The sequence below is a fragment of the Aristolochia californica genome, unplaced genomic scaffold, assembly GCF_029961685.1.
Source record: "Aristolochia californica isolate CCGP_79_NKW_82.1479 unplaced genomic scaffold, dmAriCali1.0.hap1 SCAF_15, whole genome shotgun sequence".
In the NCBI taxonomy this organism is placed as follows: domain Eukaryota; kingdom Viridiplantae; phylum Streptophyta; class Magnoliopsida; order Piperales; family Aristolochiaceae; genus Aristolochia; species Aristolochia californica.
In genome coordinates this window covers 1,540,877-1,566,418 of record NW_027181826.1, presented here as the reverse complement: position 1 = coordinate 1,566,418, position 25,542 = coordinate 1,540,877, and the positions used below count along the sequence as shown (strand labels likewise).

At 39.9% G+C, this 25,542-nt stretch overlaps 8 protein-coding genes across 10 annotated transcripts; 4 read left to right on the top strand and 4 right to left on the bottom strand.

Moving 5' to 3' along the window:
- The first annotated feature begins 1,329 nt into the window (after positions 1–1,329).
- Positions 1,330–6,461, top strand: LOC137952265 (nuclear pore complex protein NUP58-like). 2 transcript variants are annotated; one of them, XM_068799379.1, is made up of 6 exons: positions 1,330–1,897; positions 2,786–2,900; positions 4,128–4,598; positions 5,205–5,742; positions 5,948–5,988; positions 6,099–6,461. In XM_068799379.1, the coding sequence occupies exons 1-6, from the start codon at positions 1,569–1,571 to the stop codon at positions 6,132–6,134; spliced, it is 1,530 nt and encodes a 509-aa protein (XP_068655480.1). In that variant the 5' UTR covers positions 1,330–1,568; the 3' UTR covers positions 6,135–6,461. The 2 variants fall into 2 exon arrangements, with proteins under 2 accessions (XP_068655480.1, XP_068655479.1); XM_068799378.1 differs by having other exon boundaries at positions 1,332–1,897; positions 6,096–6,461.
- A 935-nt stretch (positions 6,462–7,396) lies between these two features.
- LOC137952373 (thylakoidal processing peptidase 1, chloroplastic-like) lies at positions 7,397–9,751 on the top strand. The gene is made up of 6 exons (XM_068799526.1): positions 7,397–8,435; positions 8,705–8,773; positions 8,865–8,933; positions 9,029–9,115; positions 9,196–9,263; positions 9,388–9,751. Exons 1-6 carry the CDS (start codon positions 7,698–7,700, stop codon positions 9,506–9,508), a joined length of 1,152 nt encoding a protein of 383 aa, XP_068655627.1. The 5' UTR covers positions 7,397–7,697; the 3' UTR covers positions 9,509–9,751.
- A 71-nt stretch (positions 9,752–9,822) lies between these two features.
- LOC137952372 (pentatricopeptide repeat-containing protein At3g50420-like) lies at positions 9,823–11,782 on the bottom strand. Its single transcript, XM_068799525.1, has 2 exons — positions 11,564–11,782; positions 9,823–11,432 (listed from the first exon to the last, which is right to left on the bottom strand). The coding sequence occupies exon 2, from the start codon at positions 11,394–11,396 to the stop codon at positions 10,074–10,076; it is 1,323 nt and encodes a 440-aa protein (XP_068655626.1). The 5' UTR covers positions 11,397–11,432; positions 11,564–11,782; the 3' UTR covers positions 9,823–10,073.
- On the bottom strand, positions 11,407–12,170 carry LOC137952123 (pentatricopeptide repeat-containing protein At3g50420-like). Its single transcript, XM_068799192.1, has 2 exons — positions 11,564–12,170; positions 11,407–11,432 (listed from the first exon to the last, which is right to left on the bottom strand). Exons 1-2 carry the CDS (start codon positions 12,168–12,170, stop codon positions 11,407–11,409), a joined length of 633 nt encoding a protein of 210 aa, XP_068655293.1.
- LOC137952371 (uncharacterized) lies at positions 12,091–16,589 on the top strand. 2 transcript variants are annotated; one of them, XM_068799523.1, is made up of 13 exons: positions 12,091–12,420; positions 12,500–12,562; positions 12,677–12,724; positions 12,832–12,927; positions 13,020–13,106; positions 13,194–13,718; positions 14,155–14,637; positions 14,787–14,848; positions 14,946–15,054; positions 15,168–15,247; positions 15,551–15,838; positions 16,205–16,264; positions 16,505–16,589. In XM_068799523.1, the coding sequence occupies exons 1-12, from the start codon at positions 12,358–12,360 to the stop codon at positions 16,248–16,250; spliced, it is 1,950 nt and encodes a 649-aa protein (XP_068655624.1). In that variant the 5' UTR covers positions 12,091–12,357; the 3' UTR covers positions 16,251–16,264; positions 16,505–16,589. The 2 variants fall into 2 exon arrangements, with proteins under 2 accessions (XP_068655624.1, XP_068655623.1); XM_068799522.1 differs by lacking the exon at positions 16,505–16,589 and having other exon boundaries at positions 16,205–16,464.
- On the top strand, positions 16,538–18,061 carry LOC137952374 (protein LATERAL BRANCHING OXIDOREDUCTASE 1-like). Its single transcript, XM_068799527.1, has 3 exons — positions 16,538–17,133; positions 17,222–17,549; positions 17,637–18,061. Exons 1-3 carry the CDS (start codon positions 16,652–16,654, stop codon positions 17,898–17,900), a joined length of 1,074 nt encoding a protein of 357 aa, XP_068655628.1. The 5' UTR covers positions 16,538–16,651; the 3' UTR covers positions 17,901–18,061.
- Positions 18,062–18,771: 710 nt separating this feature from the next.
- On the bottom strand, positions 18,772–19,989 carry LOC137952264 (methyl jasmonate esterase 1-like). Its single transcript, XM_068799376.1, has 3 exons — positions 19,549–19,989; positions 19,337–19,474; positions 18,772–19,181 (listed from the first exon to the last, which is right to left on the bottom strand). The coding sequence occupies exons 1-3, from the start codon at positions 19,918–19,920 to the stop codon at positions 18,894–18,896; spliced, it is 798 nt and encodes a 265-aa protein (XP_068655477.1). The 5' UTR covers positions 19,921–19,989; the 3' UTR covers positions 18,772–18,893.
- Positions 19,990–21,150: 1,161 nt separating this feature from the next.
- On the bottom strand, positions 21,151–22,304 carry LOC137951620 (salicylic acid-binding protein 2-like). The gene is made up of 3 exons (XM_068798405.1): positions 21,930–22,304; positions 21,712–21,837; positions 21,151–21,636 (listed from the first exon to the last, which is right to left on the bottom strand). Exons 1-3 carry the CDS (start codon positions 22,302–22,304, stop codon positions 21,358–21,360), a joined length of 780 nt encoding a protein of 259 aa, XP_068654506.1. The 3' UTR covers positions 21,151–21,357.
- Positions 22,305–25,542: the final 3,238 nt, after the last annotated feature.

Genomic DNA, 25,542 nt, shown 5'->3' with positions numbered 1-25,542 from the left:
AGAAAAAAACTTTTTCTTAAACTCTCCTTCCTCATGGCTCTTAAAAAAAAAAAATTAAAAATACATTTTAGTAGAAATAAGTTTCTAGGGACTATTATTTTCGCAAGTTTTTTGTAAATATTTTTTTAATTGAAAAATCTTATTAAAAAATTATATAATTTTCTAAGTAAGATTTTTCTGCCAAGATGGGCTAGAAAACTGTATAGAAATTTTTTGAATAAGTATTTGATAGTTGATGCTGTAATACTTTATTGTGTTTGACATTTTATTTGATTAAAAAATTATCAATCAGTATAATAATATTTTAGATTAATCATTAATTTTTATTTATTTACCTATAAGAGGCAATAAGAGGTCCATTTAACTTTCCTAAAAAAATTTTAAAATATTTCTTGTAATTTTCTAATAAGTAACTAATAGTAATAGGATTTTATTTAAAGTTTTTTTTTAAATAAGTACCATAGGAAAAATATTTATAATTTTTCCTAGAATATAAATTTTCAATTAGGGGCACTAAGGAGGCCATAGTAAATTTATGGCCAGATTCATAAATTACAAAATAAGTTAAACAACATTTGGAGTAAAAAAAATTAATATTGGTGCGTTCTAATCTATTATTGAAATTCAATCCTGAACCTCCCCTATCATTCTTTTTTTTAAAATGTATGCATAATTTTTATATATAATTTACTTGAAATATATTTTATATAGAATATTAAATATAGTTTAAGCTCGAACTCAGCTAGAGTTCAAACTCGAAGTCGGTTTGAAATTATTAGGCTCGAGTTCGATTAAAATTTTAGGTCCGAGGCTAGGGTCGGCCGAACTCGAGTTCAAAATATTTAAATCAAACTCGACTTGAACAAGGTTCAGACTCAGCTGGATTCGATGCCACCCTTATGCCTAATTTTAAGTAGAGGTCATTCCCAAATTTATGTAAAATGTATGCATAATTTTATATATAATTTATTTAACATGTATTTTTTTGAAATTTTTTAAATGTATGTTGGAGCACAAACTCGAGACTTGTATTTTTTGAAAAATTTTAAATAAATGTTGAAGTTCGAGTTCGGCTCGAACTTAGTTAAAATTATTAGGCTCGAGCCTAGGCTTGGCTCGAGCTCGAGTTCAAAATATTTAAATAAAATTTGGGTTGAACATAGGCAGGTTCGGGCTCGGCTGGATGCCACCCCTAGTTAGCACTACAAACTAAGGTTCTCTTCCTTGAACTTGGTCTGAGCTGAGCTGACTCCCCACCCTCCAAAGGCGAGTCGACTCGCGAGAGTCATACAACCATGCTACAAACCTAGAAGGGCGGCGGGTTGTGAAAAACTAGTTCTGTGCTTCTTATGCTAGCTGCCTCTCACCGCATCAGGCCGAGGTCCTGGTTGAAGCGCCGGTGTCACTTGCTAGGGTTTAGAGAAGGTTTGTGCAAGTTGTTAAAAAAAATGGAGGGATTTGCTTAAATTTTGGAGGGGATTTCTCGATTTCAGGGGCGAATTCAAATGGCTGTCCGGAGTCCATGATTTCGGAGATCCTGAAGGAGTGAACATCCGGAGAGGGGGAAAATGGCGTTCCCTTTCTTCGCTCCTTCGCCTCAGCTGCAACAACAGCAGTCGCTTTTTCAGTCCCCGGCCCTGTCGTCTCCTTTTCTCCAACCGCAACAGCTTCAGCAACAGCAGCAGCAGCAACAACTGCAACAGCTTTTGCAACAGCAGCAGCAGCAACAACTGCAACAGCAACAACTGCAACAGCAACAACAACTGCAACAGCAACAACAACTGCAACAGCAACAGCAACAATTGTACTTGTTCACTAATGACAAGTCTCCCGCGCACTATAACACGAAATGGGCCGATCTTCACCCGGACTCGCAGAAGATTCTCCTCCAGATTGAGTATGCATTGTCCTTTCCTCGTCTTTTTGTTGCTTTGTGGTGCTGAAATTATGCAATGATGCTTGGATGGAAAGATGACATTAGTTTTCTTTTAGGGCAATTTTTCTTTTCTCCTTACGTTTACTTCTCTTGTTTTTGGGGAAGTGTGGGAGTTGAAGTGGAAAATTTGGTAGAAATTACTAGCTTAAGCTGTCCAGACGCATTCTTCGATTGCTGTGCGAACTACTACGAAGCATTCTGTTAGCTGTCGCGAGAAGCAACAAGCAATCGGAGAGCCTACGTGTATCTCGCGAAGTTCTATGCTTGTTGAATAAGCTTTATTTTTCTTTTTATCGATCACCAAGCTAAGTTCTTCTCGTTGGCTGAGAGAATTCTTGAGCATGTGAGGGACTGCAAAGCTAACGAACGGCCTATACGTATCTTGCCAAGTTCTGTGCGTGATGAATAAGTTGTTTTTTCCTCTTCTCATTGGCGGAGAGAATTCTTGAACCTGTGAGGGACTGCAATTTTTACCAATGGTTATCTCAGATGCACTGGTGGCCTGATTATTCTGCATATGTTTTAGGTTTAGCTGGGACAAGTTGTTCCAAAGTCTGCACGATATGATCAAACCACTTTTCCTTGCTTCCATTGTGTCACTTTTTCCGGCAGTGAATTTGTTACCATCTTGATGTATGAGATTTAACCTGTGAATTAAAAAACTTGTGGCACCTTTTTCTGGTTGTTTCAGTTAGCAGTATCTGGATGCTTTAATGTAAGCTTTCAATTTTTAAATGTTAAGCAAGTAAGAATGTACCAAAGTTCACTTATTGATTCTCTAATTTTGGAAGGTACCATATTTACATTAACTTACGTTAATCATGATGTGGAAAACATGGCCCTGTGTAGGGAGCGGATCTTGGAGTATAGGGATGAGAGCCAGAGGTTGGATCAATGCAGCCGACTTTATGATTCCTCTGTTACCAATGATGAGTTTGAGCTTGATGCCAGTCATATTGTGCAGGTTTAATCCTTACTCGCTTCAGTTGAGGAATTTTTTTGGCGCTTGTGCACTTGAAAAATCAGTAATTTTTTCTCTGTTCTCAAGAGAAATGTTTTCCATCTTTGAAAACTGTAGCTGCTCTCTCTCTCCTCTCTCTCTTTCTAATACACATAAAGATACATGTTGTGAAAAGTAAATGGATATATGGATATTCAGAAAGACGACCTGAAATTTTGATAAATGGATCTGAATTTCCAATCTAATTAGCCGAATGTCTGAAAAATTTGCATTGAATCTGGATATGAAGATTTCAAGGTTTTATTTTTTGTTATGTTTTGAAATGTGTGCTGTGTTGAGACTATACAAATCCTTTTTATATTAGGAATAAGACAGTCCTACCTTCCCATTTAATTTTGGTGGGGTTACCTTTTTTATCTTGTAGTTTTTTTTTTTAAATTGAATCATGTATGGATATTAAATTTTTATGAAAATTTCTGTACATCTTGATTAGTTTAGATCTCCTGAGTGGTGGTGGTGTTGACTATGTGAACCCTATTTATTTGTGAGTGTGGAAAGGCTTTTTGGCTGGCTGAAAACCTATTTCTTGCAATTATTCTCCTTTTGCCCTTGATGGATGGTAGAAAGCCATTGACGTAGCTGACAATGTTGTTTGTTCCTGGAATCATGTTCTGAGGTCTGCCAATTGTTTGGCAGATGCTCTAAGGGGTTACCTGCCAATCTCTCATTGTTTGGGACCCCTCCTTTTGTTTGTTTGCTGTTTGTCTTCTTGCTTTAATGAAATGCACCTTTTTTCCAAGGGGAAAAAGAAGTCAAGTGCCCTTTTATCTGTAGGGCCTGAATATGTTAAGCTCTTGTATGTGTGTGAGCATCTCAAGGAGATTGTTTTAGCGTGTTAAATGAGTTCATGGTGAGTGAATTGCCTTACATAGTTATTGTATTTGGACAATCCTGAGCTTACTAGTTACATATGGCCTCCTAATTTCAGCTAGTCTTTTTTAAATGGACTTTACCCAATTTCAACAGCCTCAGCCCTGAGATTGTTAGCTACTATCTATGACTAGGGGTGTCTATTTTTCCTGTTGTTAAATATATATTCTAAAAGAAAAAAATGGCTTTTTTTTCATTGAAGTAGGATTTCCTTTTCAGAGTTATCACTCTCAGTTGTGCACTTCTAGAGAGCTTTCTGTTCACGTTAACTTTGCAGTTGATATACATGTGTATTTGCAGGAACTTGGGGGAATTAGTACAGCAATGGAGAGAGAGAGAGTTTTGTTCCAAGAGCTTATGACAGTTGTGAAGGACATGATGAGGAGCACTGAGATTGCAGTTCGTTCATTTATAATGCTTCGGCCGAGGTTTATTCATCCAAGCAACCCGACTCCAAATGCTGCCTCCACAGCTCAGATATCAACTAGAGCTATAGTTCCTACTCCAACCAGTCAGCCTATGTCTACTTCTTTAGCACCGGTTTTTGATTTCTATTCTGGAATCCCTAAGAGGCCATCACCTTTCCTACAACAGACTGTTTCAAGGTTTGAGAAGTATCTTGGTGAATGCCGGCAGTGGATTGAAGAGTTGGAGCAACTTCTTCTCTCAAATGGTGATGGGGGTTCTTCGGGGGCTGATTCATCATTGTTGCAGTCTCTTCCCAAAGTTATGTCCAATGTGCATGATTTCTTCATTCATGTGGCTGCCAAAGTAAGGTCCTATCTACATGTTTTTGTGTGCTTCAGTGATTCCCTGGCTTTCTTTGAATTGTTGCTTGTAAAATGCAGTTTCGTGATATAGTGAAAGTTATTATACCGAAAGTTGACCTAGGTCTGTTGAAGCACTGAGCCTCATAAATTATACTTACCAAATTTATCAAAATCAGATAAAAAAATTCACCCATCCAATAAAAAAAATAAAATAAAATCTTTTAACAACCCTTACCTCCTAGTGTGTTAAAAACTGCTAACATTAATGACTAATTCGAGATGGTAGTCGGTCTGTCATTATTTACCGACATCATGCTAAAATGGGGTTTTGTGATAGTCTACCAGATAATTGCTTGTATGTGTTAGGTGCTTGGGTGTGATTCATTGGCAGAATCAGAAGTCAATCAGTCTCGGTTTTTGTGCAACTGTGTAGGTGGGTGACTAGGTCTGAGACTGAAGATATTACCTTCTTATTTTGGTGTTTGAGCATGTTAGCGTTTCCATTCGTGCAAGTCTTGGTGGGTGGGTTTATGACAATGATGACGTGTGCTACTTATATTGATGCTTGAGCTTATGGTTAACTTCTTAGCTTAATTTTCTTCAACAGGTGGAGAATCTTCATCAGTATATTGAGTCCATGAAAACAGCTTATCTTGCTGATCAAAAGCGCTGGGGTGATGCAAGTGATCCATTTCTTGAAGCTGACCGACGGGAAACAGCTAAACAGGAAGTAGCTGCTCGCAGAGTACATCCGACCTTGCACTTACCTGCTCAACCATCCACTCAAGTAGTTGGTTTGTTTGCCAGCTCGTCTCAAGTTACTTCAGCTGTCCCACAACCATCAATAGGAGCATCCGCTGCTTCAACTGGGAGTGGTTTTTCTATGTTTGGAACACCATCATCCTCAGCTCCTTCGCTAACTACCCCTTCATCATCTCTCTTTTCAATGCCATCTGCATCTGCTCCTACATCATCCTTGTTTGGGACACCTAGCTTTTCTCCACAGCCATCGGGTCTTGGATCTGCCTCAACATCTTTGTTCGGTTCTTTACAAACGCCATCATTATTTGGAGCAAACACACCATCTTTCTCTTCAACCCCTGCCACTGGAGGCTCCTCTCTTTTCTCAACACCGTTTGTATCAGGTATGCCCAAGGTTCTTGATTGCATTTTATATCTCAAGCTTTATCCTGTTGCATGTATATGCAGGCCTATAAGTTGACGTTCAAACTGCATGAGGGCGTGATGTGTAAGCAACATATGCAAAAAAGATGTGTAGTCAAATTTGGGAAGAGCATTTACATTTCCGTATTACTTGTTTGATTCCGTATCACTTTCTTCTTGTCTTAGGTGGTGCCACAGGGTCAGGAGCAAGCTTTGGGGCTGCATCTGTGAGTAAAACCACAACTCGAGATTGACTTATTTAATCAAGTTGAACTAATGAAACGAGGGATTCTGTTGTTTGTTTAATGATGCTTGTTTCATGTTTGCATATCAGAAGTCCTCAAAGCCCAAGGCTCGAACAGCACGACGTTAGTAGCAGTGTAGTTTATCAGAAAGAGATGGGAGTAGCAACAGAAACAGCCTCAGTGAAGTGACAAGTATTTTCTCAGCTTGGATTGCGCTGCAACATTAACTAATTTCCCCAATCTCTGAACCAATTAATCTCCTCCTTCCAACACTTGATGCACCTAACCTATATCATTTCTGTAATACCCATTTTCTGTTTTTACCGAGATGTATTGTAAACGTAAGCATGAGATCTGCAATATCTGTAAGTAGGGGAAGTTGTTCAAAGAACAGAAACGGTGTAGGTGTCAAACTTGTAAAATAATTGTTCTTGCCCGAGTTTCTCATTCATCAATTTGGAATTCTCTAATCTTTTTCTACAGCAGGAGGTGGAATCCGTCTCTTCACATGGGGCCCTTCATCCATGACAGAGGCAGCAAGTACATTGTATCGAGTCAACACTAGTTTCTTTGAAAATTTATCAGGTCAGCATGTTCAGAAGTCATAACCTTAGCTTCCTAGCCATGTCTTGCTTTGTGAAATCTTTATCTTGTTCTGGAACAGGAGGTGTCTCTGTAGTGCTTTTCTGTAGGGTTTAATGTATAGTAGGTACAGAATACCAAAATCTGAGTAGTCTGCAACCACTGAGGAGACGCACGCGCTGACGTCACCGATACTGATGTCACTTCATTGATTTAAAGCTACTAAATTGCCTTCACGGCAGTTAGATTAAGAAAAGGGTAGGGAATTAAATAAAAGAGGGGTTATTGTGCCAGTGGGAAAGGGGTTTCTCAGGAAACGAAGTGGAAGGTTCCTTCCTGGCCTCCTGCGAGCCGCCTCAGTCAAATTACCGATAAGGTCAAGGAAAAAGACGTGGCCATGGTCTTCCCCATATTTACGCGAACACCACCAAGCTTCTCCTTATCTAATGAAATTACCCTTTTAACCTTCTCTGTCGTTATATAGCTCAATTAAGTTGGATTTTCCATTGGATCAGGTTCGGGTCAGGTTTTCTTCTACTCCCTTTCTATCTTGGGTTAGTACGTAAGCCAACCCGACCCGATGGTTCAATAATTTTGATATTTCCTACGGGGTCACGTCGAACTCTAATAAAGTTTACGTTTCACGAGTCGAGGTCATTTCGGTCAATTCGAAGGAGACAAGTCTGACACAACCTAGGGTACTGAAGTAAATAATCATCAAACGAGGGTCATCCTCTTCCAAGCAGCCTAGTATTGCAGCTATAAATTGGAGATGTGGGATGGTTCCGTATTTCGCTTTTCTTTCCTTTCTCCTCCATTTTCGCCTCTTCTCTCAGTGGTGTCGCTCGCTGGGAGAAATCAGGCAGACCTCACGGTGCTCTATCAGAGCTCTCAGAGACCTGATTTCTTCTGGTTCAGTCTCGAACGATTTCTCTCCCTTCACTGTCCTCGTCTCTTAGTCTTTCTTGGTGTAGAAAACCAATCCGATTTATCGATCGGTCAGCCGTTTCAAAGCTGCAATCAGCGGACATGGCTTTCCTCTGAACTCTGATCCGTCTGGATCAAAAACTCTGTTTCCAATCTTTCGTCGTTTAATTAGAGTCGCAGATATGGCGATCAGAATCACCGCCACCTATTCCGGCTACCTCGCTCAGAACATCGCCGCCTCAGCCGGAATTAGGGCAGGCAATTGCAGATTCTTCCATGAATGCTGCAGCGGCGGCGGGCTCTCTCGTGTTACGTTCTCCGGCAAGAAGCACGAGCTGGATGCGTCGAAGAATCGGTACCGGGCCGATTTCTACGCGTCTAGGTCCAGGAATTGGGGTAGGTCGTCGGCGGCGTCGTATAGTTCGTTTTGCGGTGGCGATCTGGGTGAGAATTTCAGATTGCCTGCCATGGTTGGTGTACTGTCTATGCTGAAGTATTCGGGGATTTTGTCTGGGGCTGCTGGTTTGGGGATTTTTGGGGCTTCCTCTTCTTCGATGCTTAGTCTTAAGCCGTCTTGGCTGCTTCCCTTCTTCCAGGGGGCGAAGTGGCTCCCTTGTAATGAGTTCTTTCAGGATTCTGTTAGTCCTGTGGTTGATAAAGTTGGGACAAGCACCAGTTCTCCTACTAATGTAACTGATAGGAGTTATAGAACCTGTCCGGGAAAAGCAGAGGGGAAAAAAGGCGGAGGGGGTAAATGGCTTTCTCAATGGGTGAATATCAGCTCGGATGATGTGAAGACGGCTTTTACCGCTGTTACTGTTTCATTGCTGTTTAAATCTTTCATGGCGGAGCCAAGGTCCATTCCGTCGCGCTCCATGTTTCCGACGTTTGATGTTGGGGATCGAATTTTGGCGGAGAAGGTAAAAATACATTATTTCTACCCATGTCTTTGCTTTCAAAGTTTTTTTTTTTTTTTGTGGAATGGTATAAAAGTGTCCTCTACCTGGACGGAATTCTTATTCTGTTTATCTCTGGGATCATAAGCATGTCTCTTTCTCTTTTTCAAAAAGAAAGAAAAGAACATCTGTTTTTTCGGCATACTGGTATTTAGTTCTGTTCTACAGGCCGCTGGAATGGTGTTTGCATGCCTCCAAGCTAATCCTTTGTGTTATCTCTCCGGAAATTACAGGTTTCATATTTCTTTAAAAGCCCTGAAGTTACTGATATAGTTATTTTCAAGGTTCCCCCTATTCTTCAGGTATGATCTGTAAATGGTCATAATTCTTGCATCCCGTTGCCACATTGTTAACTCGATCCGTGTTAAACTTTTAAGAATTACTTGTTTTCAGGCAGTTGGTTATAGTTCCAATGACGTCTTTATCAAACGAGTTGTAGCGAAGGCAGGGGACTGCGTTGAGGTCAGATTTTATTCCAACCCATGCTTCATTCTGCAAGGTTTACTTCAAAAGTCACACTCGGTTCCTTATGGGGATTCTCTCTTTTCCTTGTATAGGTTCGCAATGGAAAGCTGATAGTTAATGGCGTAAGCATAGAAGAAGATTTTATATTAGAGCCGCTTACTTATGATATGGACCAAATGGTATAAATCTTTTCCCCATTTAATCCCGATCATAAGAAGCTTAATCTGAACTTATTACTTACTCTAATTTACATGCGCAGATTATACCTGAAGGTTATGTCTTCGTTATGGGGGATAACCGCAACAATAGCTTTGATTCTCATAACTGGTACGTCTGCAAAACACAGCAGAAAGAACCTTAAAAGATAAATCTTTTGTCGAATTATGATCCAAATAACCTTCTGCACAAGAAAATTTACTGTGGCTGACATAGTCGCGATGTCTCTTTGCAGGGGCCCTCTTCCAGTCAAAAACATTCTTGGCAGATCTGTGCTTCGTTATTGGCCCCCGTCTAAAATATCTAATACTATCTATGAACCTTCAGACAACCACAATATCTTGGCAACTTCCTGACACACACAAACAGCCTCTCTGGAAGCCTACAGGTGATGCTTGGAAAGTTTTTGTGCATCCCTAAGCGTTCTGCCTTCGGATTTTGTGACCGAGTTGTACATACTTCAAGTAGTTCAATTTTTTTTTCTTCTTCTGGGTTTGTGTTTCCACGGTGGAAAATGGCCATTGAGGCCCAGACATGCAGTCTTCTTTTTTCATTGAACCAGTGATTCAGTGATTCAGTTCATGAATTATTCTTCTGCATTAAGTTTGCTTGCTGTAGGGGATATGTGTTGAAGTTCTTCGCGAGATTCAAACGCTAAACTGGTGCAAGTACTCTTTGCTAGAAATGAAGCATCACAAAATTGTTGATATTTAGAGTTACTTTTCTAAATTTGAAAGCATGGAGAACTCTTAAAAAGAGCAATTTTAAGTAGTAGTAGTAGTGTTTCGTTGCAGTAGGGTTCACCAACAGGGATTACACAAGCCATAAAGGCAATCCAAGGGTTCACCAACAGGGATTACACAAGCCATAAAGGCAATCCAAGATGTAAATGACGGTAGCTGTTTCCCCTAAGCAGCTTCCTTATGATAATGCAAAAAATTCAGAACCTTCCCACTCTTCCATGTTTCCTCTCAGTCTCTGCAACTCTGCTTGGGCTTCATCGAGTAGGGGGTTTGGCTCATAACCAGCAGAAAAGACAAAAGTTTGATCAAATACCTGAATCCAGCTTAAACCCGGATCCTTTTCTGTCATCAATCCTCTGATTTTTCTTCTCATCTCAGACATTGCATCCCATCTACCTGTTGCAGCATAGAGGTTGGAGAGCAATATATGGGTAGCAGTGTCTTCTGGCATTAGAAAGAAAACTCTCTCTGCAGCTCGGACTCCCAGTTCTAGCTCCCTATGAACGACGCATGAACCTAGAAGATTTCTCCATAGTTCTGGAAACTTGTCCCCAACAGCTGAACTGCTGATTAGGTCTTCTGATTCTTGCAAAAACCCAGCACGACTTAACAGGGATACCATGCAAGAGTAGTGTTTGACCCCTGGTTCCAATCCTAGATATCTCATATAATTCCAATAGAAGTTCCCTCTCGCCACCAAACCACAGTGACTGCAAGCAGAAAGCAGGGACACAAAAGTAACATGATCAGGGTTTAAGCCTTGCTCGAACATGTCATTGAAAAGCTTGAATGCCTGCTCAGCCTTTCCATGGTGGCAAAACCCCCCAAGCATTGAATTCCAGCATTTTAGATCGGGGTTTCTGACTTCTGAAAATACTATCTCGGCAGCTTCAAGGCTACCATTCTTGGAGTACATATCTACAAGGCTACCGGAAACACACATATCTGCTCCATTTCCGCTCTTTATTGCCTGGCAATGGATCATTTCCCCTTGCTTCAGGGCTGAAAGATCAGCGGCACCACTCAAAGCACTGCTAAGTGCAAAACTATCAACCTTGTGTTCTTTTTGCATCTCACAGAAGTACTTTATTGCGCTTTCACCATCACCCATTTTTAAGTGACCAGAAATCATCTCAGTCCAGAGGATAATATCTTTATCTGCTGCTGAATCAAAAAGTTTTCGTGCACTTTCCATTTCTTCATTCCTAAAGTACATAGCAATAAGTGTGCTGCACACAAAAACACTGCCCTCAAAGCCTGATTTTGCAACCTGAGCATGAAGAGGTTTTCCATAATTTAGAGCTGGACGAGCTCCGGTAGCAAACACAATCGCTGCAAATGTATATTCATCCGGTCTTTCAGTAGATCTTTCTTGTAATTGAGTGAAGAGATTCAATGCTTCTCCCCCACAACCATTGTTTGAACATCCAGCAATAATCGAATTCCACGAAACCAAATCTGGTTTGTCAATCATGTTGAAAACAGAAAAAGCAGTTTCCATGTCCCCGAAACTAGAATACAGATTGAGAAGGGAGTTCTGCAAAGGGACATCAACAGAAATATTAGACTTGATTATCTGGGCATGGATAATCTTCCCTTTAAATTGATCCCTCAATCTGCTACAAGCATTCAAAACAATTGAAAAGGTGAACTGGGTGGGCACTTTACCGGTCCTCATCATCGTGCAGAAAAGCTGAAGACTATCCTCAATCCTATCGTGCTTCAAGTTTTCAAAGATGACGGAGTTCCATGCAACATCGTCCTTTTGCTCCATCTCGCCAAAAACCCTGTTTGCTGAGTCCAAATCCCCGCAACTTGAGTACATCCCAAGCAGAGAGGTCTGAACATAGACATCAAAAAAGAATCCCAATTTGATAACTTGGGCATGTAGCTTAGCTCCCTCTCTTTCATCCTCAAGACAAGAGCATGCTTGGAGAAGACTAGTGAAAGTGGAACCGTTGGGTCTGAGATTTTCAATAGCCATAGCCGGTAGCAATTGAAGAGACAGAAAGGCATGGTGGGGATTTCTGGAATAACCCGCAATGAGAGCATTGTAAGAAACTGGGTTTCTTTGAGGCATTTGGTCGAAGACCTGACGAGCCTCCTCGAGTGAGCCACATTTGGAGTATATGGACAGAAGATTATTACCCAAAAAAGGCAATGGATTGAGGTTTGAACCAGTGGTGACGAGGAGAGCATGAAGTTGGCGGGCTTTTCTCAGAGATTTTGCGTAGACGCACTTTTGAACGACGTTTACCAGCAGAGCGGCTTCCATGGGCGGAGAAGGAGAGAGAGACATATAAATAGCAAGGCTGTTCCTTTGGGCCCACAACCCTGTTGATCCAACGGTTGAGTTTAGAGCTAAAATATAAAATTCGAGGTACAAAGAGCTCACTGCGACGCACTATGGCATATCGTCCAAAAAAATTCCCGATTCCGCCTCAGGGCGGGGAACTGCATCAATGTCCGGCGAGGACCTGTCGAAGATTTGCAATCTCGCGACCCAACTGTTGAAGCCTTATACTGTATCATTCTCTCTGGTTATTGTAACTTCGTTCTTCTTTGTGACGATGTTTTATTTTTATCTTTTTTAAATTAACGCAGGAGACTGTGCGGTCTCCTCTTAGCAAGGAAAAGGAGAAGGAGATTCTTATTTCCATTACAGAGGTGATTTACTCCTCTTGGGTTTCCTCCTAATTGAAAATTTTCTCGTTGATATCTTTTGCATCTAGCTGAAGGGTTCTGAACGCTGCAGTCGTACTCCTTATGTTTCGTTTTCAGGCCTCTAAGCAAATTAGGGGATTGAAAAAGCTCGATAGCTCTGAGGATGTAAGTTTATTTTTTTATTGGCTTTTATTACTTAATTGGCTTGGAAGCACGTCTGACAAGTAGAGGGAGGGTGGTGAATGTTAAGCTTTTGTTTTGGTCTCTTTCAGATCGCTTCAGCTAGAGTTGTTTGCTCCTTCAAACAGTGCAAAGAAACACTCTCAAGGAAAAACCATAACTGTTTAGCAGAAATTGTATCTACTCTGGTGAGCGTTTCCTTCGTCTGTTTTTATGGCCTCAATCGTCTATGTCAATACAGTTTTCAGGCAGTTCTAACTATTAGTTTCTGCTTCGACAGACTAGATACCTCTCTTCTTCGAATTTGTATGTACAACAGTCAGCGGCAAATATTCTTGTTACCCTTTCAGAATTTCTTCTTGAATCGGTAAAATTGGAAGCGTTTGCAAACATTGGATGAGGAAATAGATTTGCGTTTTCTTACTTAATATAACTACTATTAATTGTTTTTCAGGGAAGTGATTGGGAAGGATTAATTCATTTGCTATTAGTTGCATTGGATGCAGAGCTTCTGAACATTAGCTCATCTTCGGTGTTATCTAGTTACCTAACGTTAACTGGTCTTTTTCGGGTTTTGCGTAATACCTTGAAATATTTAAAACAAGGGGATGGTGAGATTGAAGAAAAATACACCCTTGCGTTCAGCAATTCTCTTTCCAATGTGTCCTGGGAGATTTTGCACAGAGTTTTTGATTTCGAGACTGATGGAATATTGGATGGTTGTAGTCAGAGTGATTCATTTAGTCAAAAGATTGGTTTTCAGGAGGCAAAGGATGTTTTGTTGGTTACTCTACTTCAGTTTTTCTGTTCCTTGGTTTCTGATAATGGTATGAAGGAAATAACAGGTGATTCCTACGACGAGCATCCTATTGTGACTAAAATTAGGCAATTTGTTCCTCAGCTTTTCAGTTGGTGTTTCTGTAGTGGTGGCAAACATGTATCTGGTGGCATTTCTCCATACTTCCGGCACAAGATTTTGGTAAGATTTAAACTTCTGTAACTCTTTATATGTCAATGGAAAGATGAAAGGAAAAACCAACTGAAGCCTGATTACATAATATTTAGATACTCTCTAGTTCTTTGGTGTGCTGGTAGTTTTCCTTTGAACCTCCAGGGTGCTCACAGTTTAAGGTTGACTTTGACTTCACAATTAAGTTTCTTATTTTTGGCTGTGATTGTCTGCAATATAGCCTTTTTCTTTTCTTATTATTGTATTTTTTAGTTTTTACATTTGGTTCCTAAGCCCTTGTTCTCTAGATATGCCTTTTGTGATGTAGATGAAGGCACACTCAGTTGTGGCTGAACTCCATCATTATTTGCACTCAGATGCTCCTTATTCCTTTCCGTTTAGTACCAAATTTAACTTCTATAACTCTCTCTCCAGTGTAACAGGTTGCTTGCTTTTTGTTCTGCAGGTGCTAATGACCAGGCTCAGTTTTTCTTCTCAACTGCAATGTTCCACTCTTGTTCTGTGGCTGCAATTACTAAAAGCATACTGTGGGGATCTCTTACAAGAACCCTTGTCTCAGAATGGTGTGCATCTTGAGGATGCTCTTGAGAATTCTCCATTTTCTGCAAGTGTCACTGTTGGAGATGAAATGCGTAATTTGAGTTCTCACCATTTACAAAGACAGGCAATTTTTCTGTTCTTCAAGTGTTCATTCAGTTTAATCTGTCAAAGTATGCAAGCTGGTGGGGGTTGTGCATGCAGAACTGATAACACTGCTCCAGTCCAGGAGATGGAAACTGGCAGCACAAGCTGCTATTGTATGGGTTTATCAGAACTTTCTGGCTGGCTTCAGAGACACTTGCCATCATTAAAATATATGGGCTATGACATTTATCTAACAGAGTGTCGAAAATTTGCTACTTCTTTTGTGCATCTATTTATGGATGAGGTAGGCCCTTTAAGGAAGTCTTTTCTTGAAATATCAAAAGTCTTGTTTGCTTGAGGATTGTACAATTGATTTTTTTTCCTGATTTTATCTATTGGTTGGACTATGTCTATTCTCGAACTTACAAGTCATTTTTTGTGTCTTCATTCTAGGATGATCTCTTATTCGGAATGCTTTTGCAACTGTTGAGCTCCCCATTGCCTGTCAAACTACAGTGAGCAACTCTCCTCTCTTTCAGTCACATGACATTATTTTAGTTCTTCATGGGTATTTCAAGGCAGACGGTAATCCATTTCTCTGAAAAATTGCAGCCAACATGGAGAAGGTTTCATAAACTTTAATGAGATGAAAGGAGATACAGCATATCTTATCTCTAGTATTTTTAATCCCATACACCTTTTTCATTTATTGCTTGCAGAGGTGAGCATATTTCTCGACAAGCTGTTTCCTTATCTTTGTATAAACTGTTTCACTATTGTGAAAGCTTAGTGGCTTGTATCTGATAGGTTCCTGCAATTCATTTGGTTTTGCAGCTACACTATGATCACTCAGTACTTCTTGATTATCTCATCTCAAAAGATATAGGAATTCTCTGTGTGCGATATCTTCTAAGGTGCAGTGTGTTTTACTTCAGTTATAGTCCATTTCTGTGCTTCATTAGAAATGGAAAGCATTGGGTTTCATTTTGGACATGATTATATTGCAACATCCGCTCAACTTTCTTGCATGAGGTAGACAAGAAACTTTTTAATGTAAAAGAGAGTTACTTGCCACAGGGGATCACTCACTCTCCTTTTTTTTTCTTTTCCTTCTTGTTCTTCCTCAATTTTATCTTCTTTTATTTTCATTCTTAAGTTGGAGAATGTTCTTATTTTGTTGTTTTTAATTCCACAATCCATTTTTTGTCCTCTAATAGGTGCTTGCGTCTAGTCTCTGAATCGTGGGCTACTTTTGTGGAGTTTTCAAATTGTGGATATGGGGAAAATCAACTCTCTGGAAAAAAGAGGAAATTGGGTTCTCATGGAGAATTAGAGCTCTCTTCTACATCAGAGAAGGGGATACAGAGTTCTATGAGAATGCAGACAGAATTGACACACGAAGCCTTTCAAAATGCCAAACAATGCTTGCTGTCCTTAAATCAGTCTGTGAAAAATCTTCATATGAAGAACTTGTTCCCATACAATCCAGCAGCACTTTTGAGAAGGTAAAAAGACCTTAGTCTTATATTAGTTTATTAGTAGACTTGTATATGTTAGAGTTTGATTTTCCGCTCACTAAAAAGTTGGCCTTTTCGAGAGTATTGGCAAAACTCTTGACATGGTATCAGAGCTGTCCCGCGTTCGAATCCCGGAGTATAGTGGTTAGAGTTTGGCTTTCCGCTCCCTAAAATGTCGGTCTTTTCGGGAGTATGGGCAAAATTCTTGACAGTATAAATTCCTTATTTTAAATTTTTCTTTCATAATATTAATGGGAATTAGCTTATGAAGCTTCTCTATCAGTAATTCTTTCTCCTCTCATTTTCTGTAGTTTTCTTTGCAATGCTCATTTTAGTTCCATTATCCTCGTGCAGCTTTGCAAAATTTGAAGCTCTCTGCCAAAACTGGGAGAAAGGGTAAATTGGAGAAAAAAGGTACGATGATGACGTGTTACGATGACATGTCATACATTTGTGATTCTTGATGTGACGACGTATTAGGTGACGTAACATTAATGTTTTTGGTCGTTGATGTAAATGCTGACACATAAAGGTTGGATATTTTTGTTAATATTTTTCAAAAAATGGGTTATTTTATCAAATTTCCTAAGCGAGTTTGGGCCTATCAGTCAATTTTAAATCTCAACCGTTAAAATAATATCCTTTTTCAATCAGGCCATGTCATTAAAATGGTCCAGCCGTCCATTCCGAATGGCGGTCGTTTGTCCTGGTTCAATGAACCGTCCAACCTTCCTCCACCTATATATACAAACGAAGCCTTCGTTCTGCTACCACTAAGCCATCCTTTCCGAATCGTCTCAAATGGGCTCTGAAGTAGATCAGGCGTTCGTCCAAGCCTTGGAGCACCGGCCGGGACCCGTCAAGCTGGTCACCGGAGGCATTTCCTTGATCGACCTCTCCGCGCTGAGCAACGTCGAGAGTCCCGTCGACCTGGCGCCGGAGGTCCTCTCGGGACTCGTCGAGGAGATAGAGTCGGCGTCCAGAGATTGGGGGTTCTTCCAGGTGATCAACCACGGTGTGCCGGTGGAGCTCCGGCAGAAACTTGAAGAGGCCTGTAAGGAGTTCTTCGCCTTGCCACTGGAGGAGAAGCGGAAGGTCAGAAGGGACGAGAGTAACCCTTTGGGGTATTATGACACGGAGCATACCAAGAACGTTCGAGACTGGAAGGAGGTTTTCGACTTCACGGTGCAGGATCCGACTGTGCTCCCTTCTGAGACTGAGGACGGGAACGAGGAGTTGCAGAGTTTGAAGAACCAGTGGCCGGAATACCCTTCCGAATTGAGGTAATCGGGGCAGAGATTTACTCTCGAACTGATGCCTGATGATGATGATCAATACTGGAATGCTCATGTTGGTGTCTTTCTTCTACAGAAAAGTGAGCATCGAATACGCCCGAGGCGTGGAGAAGCTGGTCTACAAGCTGCTTGAGCTTCTTTCCCTGAGCTTGGGCTTGCCGGCTGACCGCTTGAACGGCTTCTTCAAAGACCAAACGAGCTTCATCCGCTTCAATCACTACCCTCCGTGCCCAATCCCCGATCTTGCTCTCGGCGTCGGCCGTCACAAGGACGCCGGTGCGCTCACCGTTCTCTATCAAGACGAGGTAGGTGGCCTCGAAGTGAAGCGCAAGGCCGACGGCGAGTGGATCCGAGTGAAACCTATCCCTGACACCTACGTCGTCAACGTCGGAGACATCATTCAGGTACTGGGTTCCCTTTTTTGTCTTCCTCACGGGAAATCTACAGGTATGATCGGAAGCCTGAACCCTTCAACCATGGTTTTGCTGTAGGTCTGGAGCAACGAAAAATACGAGAGTGTGGAGCACAGAGTGGTGGTGAACTCTGAAAAGGAGAGATTCTCCATCCCTTACTTTTTCAACCCTGCTCACTATGTGATGGTGAAGCCTCTGGATGAGCTTGTGGATGAGCAGAAACCGCCTAAATACAGGGAGTATAACTGGGGAAACTTCTTCAAGACGAGGAAGAACAGCAATTTCAAGAAACTGGATGTCGAAAACATCCAGATCTATCATTTCAAGACAGCTGAAGAATAATCCTCGTATCTGGAATCTGATGACAGGGTATGTACAGGATCTGAGAGAGGTGTTCCATGACTCCATCCATTCTCTCAATCATCTTTCAGACAAGTGTCTACTGTAGTAAAATTTACAGCTTACTGGCCATGATAATCAAATATCTTGTATGTTAAATTTTACCTGAATATTACTAAATTTTTATGTTAAATATTTTTTTATAATTAAATATAGTTTATTTATACTATTTATATTTATAATTTAATCTTAACCAAACTTAAATTTGTTCTATTTTAAATTTTAATTCATTTTATAACAATAATGGCTGACACAATGTTAATTACCTTAGGTTAATATTAGCTTAAAATTAATTAAAATTGAAAAATAAATATAGGTTAAAATTATCATTTATTAAAAGAAATAGGATAAAAATCAATCAAAACCATCAGAAATTTGTGAAAAAATTAATAAAAAATAGAGGAATGGTTTTTTTATCGATTAATTTGCAAGGCTGAAATGACACTTATCGGGAGATTGGACCTCTTTCTATAACTATTTTTGCGGGATGCATAACATCCAAATATTCAATTTTGGGAGTAGCACTAAGTAGGGGTGGTATCGAGTTGAGCCAAGTTTGAACCTGATATGTTCGAGTTTGGCTTGATCTAAATACTTTGAAGTCGAACTCAGACTTGAGCTTAAAATTAGAATTGAGTTCGAACCCAAAAATTTTAATCGAGCTTGAACTTGAACTCGAATTAGATTCCAACTCTAACCTACATTTAAAACTACAAAAACAAAACATTGTAATGAACTTAGTACCATTAAACTGTAAGCTATGGTGAAGATTTTGATAATAACAACTTAGTAGACTTAAAAAAAGTGGCAGCAATTCCAATTCCAACAAGCCATGTATAAGCATCCTTCAGGGTTTTTCAGTTTCAGAATAGAGTAGAAGTCAGACATGAATGTGAGCTACAGATGTCTGACTCACTGGACCAGTTTGGCGATGATTCAATCTCTGTGGCAGTGTGTTTGGGCAATCTCTAACAGGCAAGCGCATAATTCCTCAGGCTTGGACAGCATCACCAGATGATCACCATTTATCTCCTTCACCTCACTAGGTGGATTATTTTGAACGATCCAGCGCTGATGATCCTCGTTCATGAGCTCATCTGCCTTGCACAGAATGTAAACTCGCTTTACGGATCCATGGTTATCTTCTGTCAGCATCTGATCCTTGTTCGTGTCTTCCTCGAATAGACTCGCAGGCCTCAGTAACATACTCGCCAAGATCAGATCCTTCAAAACCCAAAATGAAATAATTTCTTAAACTGCTAAGAGGCTAATCAGAAGACCCAGGACTTAATTGATGAACAATAAAGCATTTCTTTGATCAATCTCATCTCATCTCCTCTTTTGGTTATTACTAATTTACAAGTATCAATAAAAGCTACCTCTGGTTTGCAGAGATTATACAACTTCGAGGCCAGAAAACGATGCCCAAAGATGATCAACCTTCGTGGGTTTTCTGTCCCGTCGTCGTTGACGACAAGCTTGCAATCAAGTAAAGAATTGGATTCACTCCTGTAAAACTATCATTAAGAAATATTAATCAACATATTATTTCGATTCGGAAAATGGGTTTTCCAGATAATTTCATACATACCTCCCTCACAATTTTTGAGTGGGGAAAGCCCAACCCCGGCATGGCTGCCGTCGCAAAGACTGCTACAGATATCTTCGTCGGGAATTTCTCCATGGCCAGGGAAACCCCGAGGCCGCCTAAGCTGTTTCCTACGAGGATCACCTTCTCCTGTGGAGGAAGTGAGGCTATGGCATCCAGCAGCGGCTGGAAATACTCGTGAACCGATCCGATCTCCTCCATTTGTTTGGGGTGGATACCTGAAGCGGCCATATCGAGTGCAGTAACTCTGTGGCCGGCCGATCGCAGCAGCGGCACGAGCTTATACCAGCACCAAGCTCCATGCCCAGCGCCGTGGACTAGAAGGAAGTGCTCTTTCTCTCTGGTCTCCTCCATTTGGCTTTGCTTCCCAATTGCTCATATGGGTTTTTCTTCCGGTGCTTTTCATTGAACCTAAAGCACGAACAATCCCATCGGAAACTCTGCCGACAGCCGTTTGACATCCGGCATATAAATTATAATTTTTGTTTAACAAATTAAAAGTGCTTTAAATACTTGTAGGCATTTTAATAAAAAAATTGAATTTATATAGAACTGTGAACTATGGGCAGGATAGAGGAGGGGACCCAATCAATGATCCTGATTGTAAATATGTCCAATCTCGACCAATAGTTAAAGTCAAAACTCTCGAAGATCAAATCATAAAGATTTTATCAAACGGTCAAAATCAAAGTTTTGATCAAAATTGGGATATTAAAATATTTTTTTTATGGAGTCGACTCCTTTTTAAAATTGGCTCAAATAGTTTTTTTTTGGTTTTTTGTAGAGATTTCACTCATACACCAAGGTTAAATGGGTTCTTTTGTCATCAAAATTTGGGTAGTTAAAGAAATCTTGAACTTCTATTGCCATATTAGTGTTGTCGAAAAGATCCACCTAAGGAAATATGTGGCATCATTTCAAAATGGATGAAATAAGGTGAGATGCCCTTATGAGAAGAAATAAAATTTTTACTAAGCATTTATCTGCCATTGCATGTATAGCTACTCAATAGGCTTAAGGATGACTTTTCAAATGGAGCTCTTTTGGAAAAGACAGAAACCCCCATGACCTTTTTTACCGCTACTCTATCAATACTCTATCAAATACCCCTAAAGTTGTCGCACTGACTACGAGAAACAACAATGTTGTTGCAACTTTGTTAAAATTCTCTTGAAACTGTCACAAAGTTTGTACCAAGGACTTGTTAGATTAAAGTTAGTCAACCAAGGAGTTTCAATACACTTGTTAGATTAAGCAAGGCTCTAGCCAAGTTCGTGCATGGAGATCAAATCAGAGATAAGACCTCAATCACTTAAAATCTTATAACTCTTTTTGTTGTTGCGGTAGTTGAGGTCATGCCGCGTGGACCAAATCCTTTTGTATGTCGACATTTTTAGCATACTTGGTGTGATATCTTTGCCTCTCATCTATTTCTTCACAAACTTTAGAAAAAAAAATTAACCCCAACATCTTGGCATCTCAAAGTGCAAAACAAAGAAAATGATCTCAAACCTAGAAATTGAGTCCAAAGAATGTATAGGATGTTGTCATACATCTAATCCCAAGGAGGCAACTAGACACACAATATGCCATGGAGCCATCAAAGTGAAATAAAGAGCTTCCTTTTGAGCACCAAAATCACTTATAAATTCACTTTCACTTTCAATCTCAAGGTGTTCTTACCCCATTATTAGGGCACTACTATAGTAAGCCAGGAATAAGTAGCTATCTCTATCTCCATTTATTCAGCAACAACGTTGACAAAAAAAGGAGTTTTTTGCTGTATCATTATCAATGGCTATCAGCAACCTTCAAGAGAGAAAGAGATAGCTCCTTGGGTGTGGACAGCATAGGCATGTGATCTGCTCCTTCTATCTCCATCACCTCTTCCGGCGGGTTGTTTTTTATCATCCACCGCTGAAATTCTTCCGGTATCCCTTTATCTTCTTTGCAGACGATGTAAACCTTGCAAACAGATCCATATTTCTCTTCCGATAGCTTTGGGGAGACGGAAAGATCCTCCAGAAACAGTGATCCAGGCCTCACCAACATCAGTCCCAGCGTCAGGTCCTATGAAATGATCATCCATGAACAAATTTAGAAAAGTGGGTAAACGTAATGCTGGAGTTGCGACGGGGACCTTACCTCTGCGGAAGTTTTCTGATAAAAATGGAGTGATAAGCATTTGGGACCAAATAACATCCCGGTTTTGTGTCTTTCTGGGGTGAATTGAGTATCGAGAAGTATACCAGGCGGCGTCATCGAGAAGTACTTCAATTGTGATACGGACCAAAGAGACGTGTAATCAGATTATGGAATACGTGAATGAAGGAGATTGAAGAACCTAGAATTTGATCTGATACCTGCTCCAGGACAGAGGAGGGTGGAGAAGAGCAGTCCGGCATGAATGCGCTAACGAAAACGGCAGTCGATATTTTTCCCGGGAAACTCTCCATTGCAAAAGCCAGGTTCAGACCACCTAAACTGTGACCCACTAGGATCGCCGCTTCATCTTCAGGGAGGGAGGCCAACAAGTCCAGCAACGGCTGCGAGTAGTCTCTGAAAGTTTGAACGTCGGAGAAACTCTCTGGTCTGACGCCGGAAGCGGCCAGATCAATAGCAGTGACAAGGTGACCCTCTGATCTCAAGAGGGTAACCAGCTTAAACCAACTCCAGGCTCCATGGCAAGCGCCGTGAACAAGAACGAAGTGCTTCCTGCTGTTTTCTGATCCCTTCATCGTTGCTATTCCCTCTCTCTTCTGTAACTGCTTCTCGGGGCTGAATGATCAATGGTCGAAAAGTCAATAACGTCAGGAGACTGAAAACTCTAGATTTCACACGTTTTAGGAATTCTGACAGAAGAAATGACATTGTGATCGACAGATGAAGTGGAAAATCTTCTAGGATGGACGTTGACAGCCCTACTCTCGACAAACCTCCGATTCGAATGCTTCCGAGAAAGTTCGAGGACCAGTTTCAGCTTTTGTCTATGAAATTAATTTTTTTGTCGAAAAGATTAATAATCTTTTGAAAACTACTTTTTTTACCATCCCAAGAACACGAAACTGCTGAACATTAGGCATCGAATTCCTGTCGAGGAAGAAATGGGAAAACATTACCAGAAAGACCCATTTACGTGGAGAGCACAATCACGTCAGAATCTTCGACTCTCCATATCGTTTGTCTATTTCTTGGATGATATAAGATCAGAACATAATAGTCTTCAAAAGATAAGATTTGATCTGACAATCCACATCTCAAATTTGGTGATTTCATGTGGGCGCACTCAGATGGAAAGAAACTCTTAGGTGGAGTTTAATTTAAGGTTGATTAGCAAGTTGGATAACGATTGAAAGAGAGAAAGTGGAGAGAAAAAGAAAGAAAATTGTTTGGATGCATTCGGAAAATGGGAGAAAAAATAGAAGAGAAATATAGTTTCTCTTGTCGAGATACAAGCTAAAAATAAAAAAAAAAAATTAACAATAATTTAAATTTTTACGATTAAGATTTTCTCTTAGGTTTCAATTTCTTTTTTTCCCCAAATTCTATTATTTCTCTCTTATTTTTTTTTCTCTGAATGATTCTCTATTACCAAACAATAGAAGATAATTTTTTTCCCCCTTAGCATAAACCCTAAACCCTAAACCGACCTAGGCCGATTTTTAGCTTGCTTTCAAACTTGAATGATTTCATCAAATATATAGGGATTAAGAGATTCACCACCTATTGGCCTTCAACATCCAAGTTAGAGATATGAAGGCCATTGCATTAATCTTGTTGGTCCCATGTTTATAACTCATGGATTTCAAAGTTCGATCTCTACTTGAGGGGACTCACTATGTAGCATCAAGAGAAATAGAGCAGGCCATATTCATACGATAAAAAGGTGGAGTAGTTAACTATTGCCTCACGAGTTTTTGGACCCGAAAAAACACCTCTATCAAATTGCCCCGAAGCTATCACAAAGTTTGCAACAACTAGAAATCTTACTACAACTCTATCAAAATTCCCTTAAAATTATCATAAATCTTATAATCATCAAACGAGTCAAACTTCAAGTTAGCTTAAAATCTGACAAGACTTTTTCAACGCATAGCCACACAATTTCAGTTTAGTTTTACAAAGCCTTGTTATTTTCTATATTCTATTATAGATTACAGTTTTCTTGAAGTTGCGCTTCTTTGTTACTAGGGATGGCTTCGAATCGAGTCGGTTTGCTAGTGCTCGTATTCGGCTTGGTTCGATTCAGTATCTCTCGAGGTCGAGATCCAGAATCGGCTCATTTAAATTAACGAGCCGAGCTCGACCGAATCTAGGTTCGGCTCGACGACTCACGAGCCGGCTTGTTAACAAGCTGAGTCGGGAGCAAGAGCAAGAGCGAGGGAGGGAAAATTCTTCCTCCCCTCGTCACCGTTGAGCCCCTCCCGTCTACTGTTGTCGCCACCTCTGTCTCCGTCAACAGCTGGTCGTCGGTCGTTCGATTTCTTCCTCCCCTTGCATTTGCCTCTGTTTTTGTCGTCGCCGCTTCCGTTGTTGCCGCCTCCGTCGCAACCGTCATCCCTGACGACACCGACGCCGTAACCCGCGTTGACTCAGCGAAATACCTAAGTTCAGGGGAGAAATAATTTCTAGGGACTATTAGTGTCTCATATTTTTTGTAAATATTTTTTAATTGAAAATTCTTTTTTTAAAAATTATATAATTTTCTAAGTAAGATTTTCTTGCCAAGATGGGCTAGAAAATCGTATAGAAATTTTTTGAATAAGTATTTGATAGTTGAAATTGTAATACTTTTAGCATGAGACAATTTTCATAACAATTTTGTGTTTGACATTTTATTTGATTAAAAATTTATCGATAAGTATAGTAATATATTAGATTGATTATTAATTTTTATTTATTTCCCTAGAAGAGGCAATAAGAGGTCCATTTAACTTTCCTAAGAAAATTTTAAAATATTTCTTGTAAAGTCACTAATAGTAATAGGATTTTATTTAAAGTTTTTTTTGGAAATATGTATCATAGGAAAAATATTTTTAGTTTTTCCTAGAATATAAGTTTCAACCAGGGGCACTAAGGAGGCCATAGTAAATTTATGGCCAGATTCAAAAATTACAAAATAAGCTAGACAATATTTGGAGTAAAAAATATTAATATTGGTGCATTTTAATCCATTATTGAAATTCAATCCTGAACCTCCCCTATCATTTTTTTTAAATGTATGCATAATTTTATATTAATTTATTTGACATATATTTTATATAGAGTGTTAAATGTAGGTTAAGCTCAAACTCGGGTAGAACTGAAACTCAAACTCAGTTAAAATTATCAGGCTCGAGTTCGATTACAATTTTAGGTTTGAGCCTAGGGTCAGCTCGAGCTCAAGTTCAAAATATTTAAATCAAGCTCAGCTTGAGCAAGGTTCGGATTCAACTGGATTCGATGCCACCCTTATGCCCAATTTTAAGTAGAGGTCATTCCCAATTTTATGTAAAATGTATGCATAATTTTATATACAATTTATTTAACATGTATTTTTTGAAAAGTTTTAAATACATATTGAAGCTCGAGCTCGGTTAAAATTATTAGGCTCGAGCTCGATAACAATTTTAAGCTCAAGCTCGAGTTCAAAATATTTAAATCAAACTCGACTCAATTGGATGCCACCCCTATTTGTTACTAACCTGTGGTCAATCTTACACTAGCTGTTCAAGTTTTCTCATGACTTGTGATTATGGCGGGAGGGGAAGGGGGATTATGTTAAGCTTTCTGTAAATGCTTGCATGCCACATTGCCTGTTGCACTTTGATCTATATGGCAACATAAACGTTTATAAACCATGAAGCATAAACCACATTTTCAGTCCTTATTGGGGTTGTCATAAAAAAAAATTCTTAGGTTTTTGAAATGGCTTTCCTTTATCTATGCAGCATCATTGCCCATGTTGAGGCTGGACTTTGTGCCATGATCATTCAT

Excerpts from the sequence above, each read along its gene's own strand:
- LOC137952123 (XM_068799192.1), bottom strand. The coding sequence starts at position 12,170 with ATGGAAGCCGCTCTGCTGGTAAACGTCGTTCAAAAGTGCGTCTACGCA. Across the intron at positions 11,433-11,563 it reads CTGCACGATGATGAGGACCG|AACTCCCTTCTCAATCTGTA; the intron begins GTAAAGTGCCCA and ends GTCCCTTTGCAG.
- LOC137952374 (XM_068799527.1), top strand. The coding sequence starts at position 16,652 with ATGGGCTCTGAAGTAGATCAGGCGTTCGTCCAAGCCTTGGAGCACCGG. Across the intron at positions 17,134-17,221 it reads GAATACCCTTCCGAATTGAG|AAAAGTGAGCATCGAATACG; the intron begins GTAATCGGGGCA and ends TTTCTTCTACAG. Across the intron at positions 17,550-17,636 it reads ACGTCGGAGACATCATTCAG|GTCTGGAGCAACGAAAAATA; the intron begins GTACTGGGTTCC and ends GTTTTGCTGTAG.
- LOC137952265 (XM_068799378.1), top strand. The coding sequence starts at position 1,569 with ATGGCGTTCCCTTTCTTCGCTCCTTCGCCTCAGCTGCAACAACAGCAG. Across the intron at positions 1,898-2,785 it reads AAGATTCTCCTCCAGATTGA|GGAGCGGATCTTGGAGTATA; the intron begins GTATGCATTGTC and ends GGCCCTGTGTAG. Across the intron at positions 4,599-5,204 it reads TCATTCATGTGGCTGCCAAA|GTGGAGAATCTTCATCAGTA; the intron begins GTAAGGTCCTAT and ends TTTCTTCAACAG.
- LOC137952372 (XM_068799525.1), bottom strand. The coding sequence starts at position 11,396 with ATGGAAACTGCTTTTTCTGTTTTCAACATGATTGACAAACCAGATTTG.
- LOC137952264 (XM_068799376.1), bottom strand. The coding sequence starts at position 19,920 with ATGGAGGAGACCAGAGAGAAAGAGCACTTCCTTCTAGTCCACGGCGCT. Across the intron at positions 19,475-19,548 it reads ACTCAAAAATTGTGAGGGAG|TTTTACAGGAGTGAATCCAA; the intron begins GTATGTATGAAA and ends TCTTAATGATAG. Across the intron at positions 19,182-19,336 it reads ATAATCTCTGCAAACCAGAG|GATCTGATCTTGGCGAGTAT; the intron begins GTAGCTTTTATT and ends TGGGTTTTGAAG.
- LOC137952371 (XM_068799523.1), top strand. The coding sequence starts at position 12,358 with ATGTCCGGCGAGGACCTGTCGAAGATTTGCAATCTCGCGACCCAACTG. Across the intron at positions 12,725-12,831 it reads AGCTCGATAGCTCTGAGGAT|ATCGCTTCAGCTAGAGTTGT; the intron begins GTAAGTTTATTT and ends GGTCTCTTTCAG. Across the intron at positions 14,638-14,786 it reads TGCATCTATTTATGGATGAG|GATGATCTCTTATTCGGAAT; the intron begins GTAGGCCCTTTA and ends TCTTCATTCTAG.
- LOC137951620 (XM_068798405.1), bottom strand. The coding sequence starts at position 22,304 with ATGAAGGGATCAGAAAACAGCAGGAAGCACTTCGTTCTTGTTCACGGC. Across the intron at positions 21,838-21,929 it reads CCTCCTCTGTCCTGGAGCAG|TACTTCTCGATGACGCCGCC; the intron begins GTATCAGATCAA and ends TCACAATTGAAG. Across the intron at positions 21,637-21,711 it reads ATCAGAAAACTTCCGCAGAG|GACCTGACGCTGGGACTGAT; the intron begins GTAAGGTCCCCG and ends ATCATTTCATAG.
- LOC137952373 (XM_068799526.1), top strand. The coding sequence starts at position 7,698 with ATGGCGATCAGAATCACCGCCACCTATTCCGGCTACCTCGCTCAGAAC. Across the intron at positions 8,774-8,864 it reads AGGTTCCCCCTATTCTTCAG|GCAGTTGGTTATAGTTCCAA; the intron begins GTATGATCTGTA and ends ACTTGTTTTCAG. Across the intron at positions 8,934-9,028 it reads AGGCAGGGGACTGCGTTGAG|GTTCGCAATGGAAAGCTGAT; the intron begins GTCAGATTTTAT and ends TTCCTTGTATAG.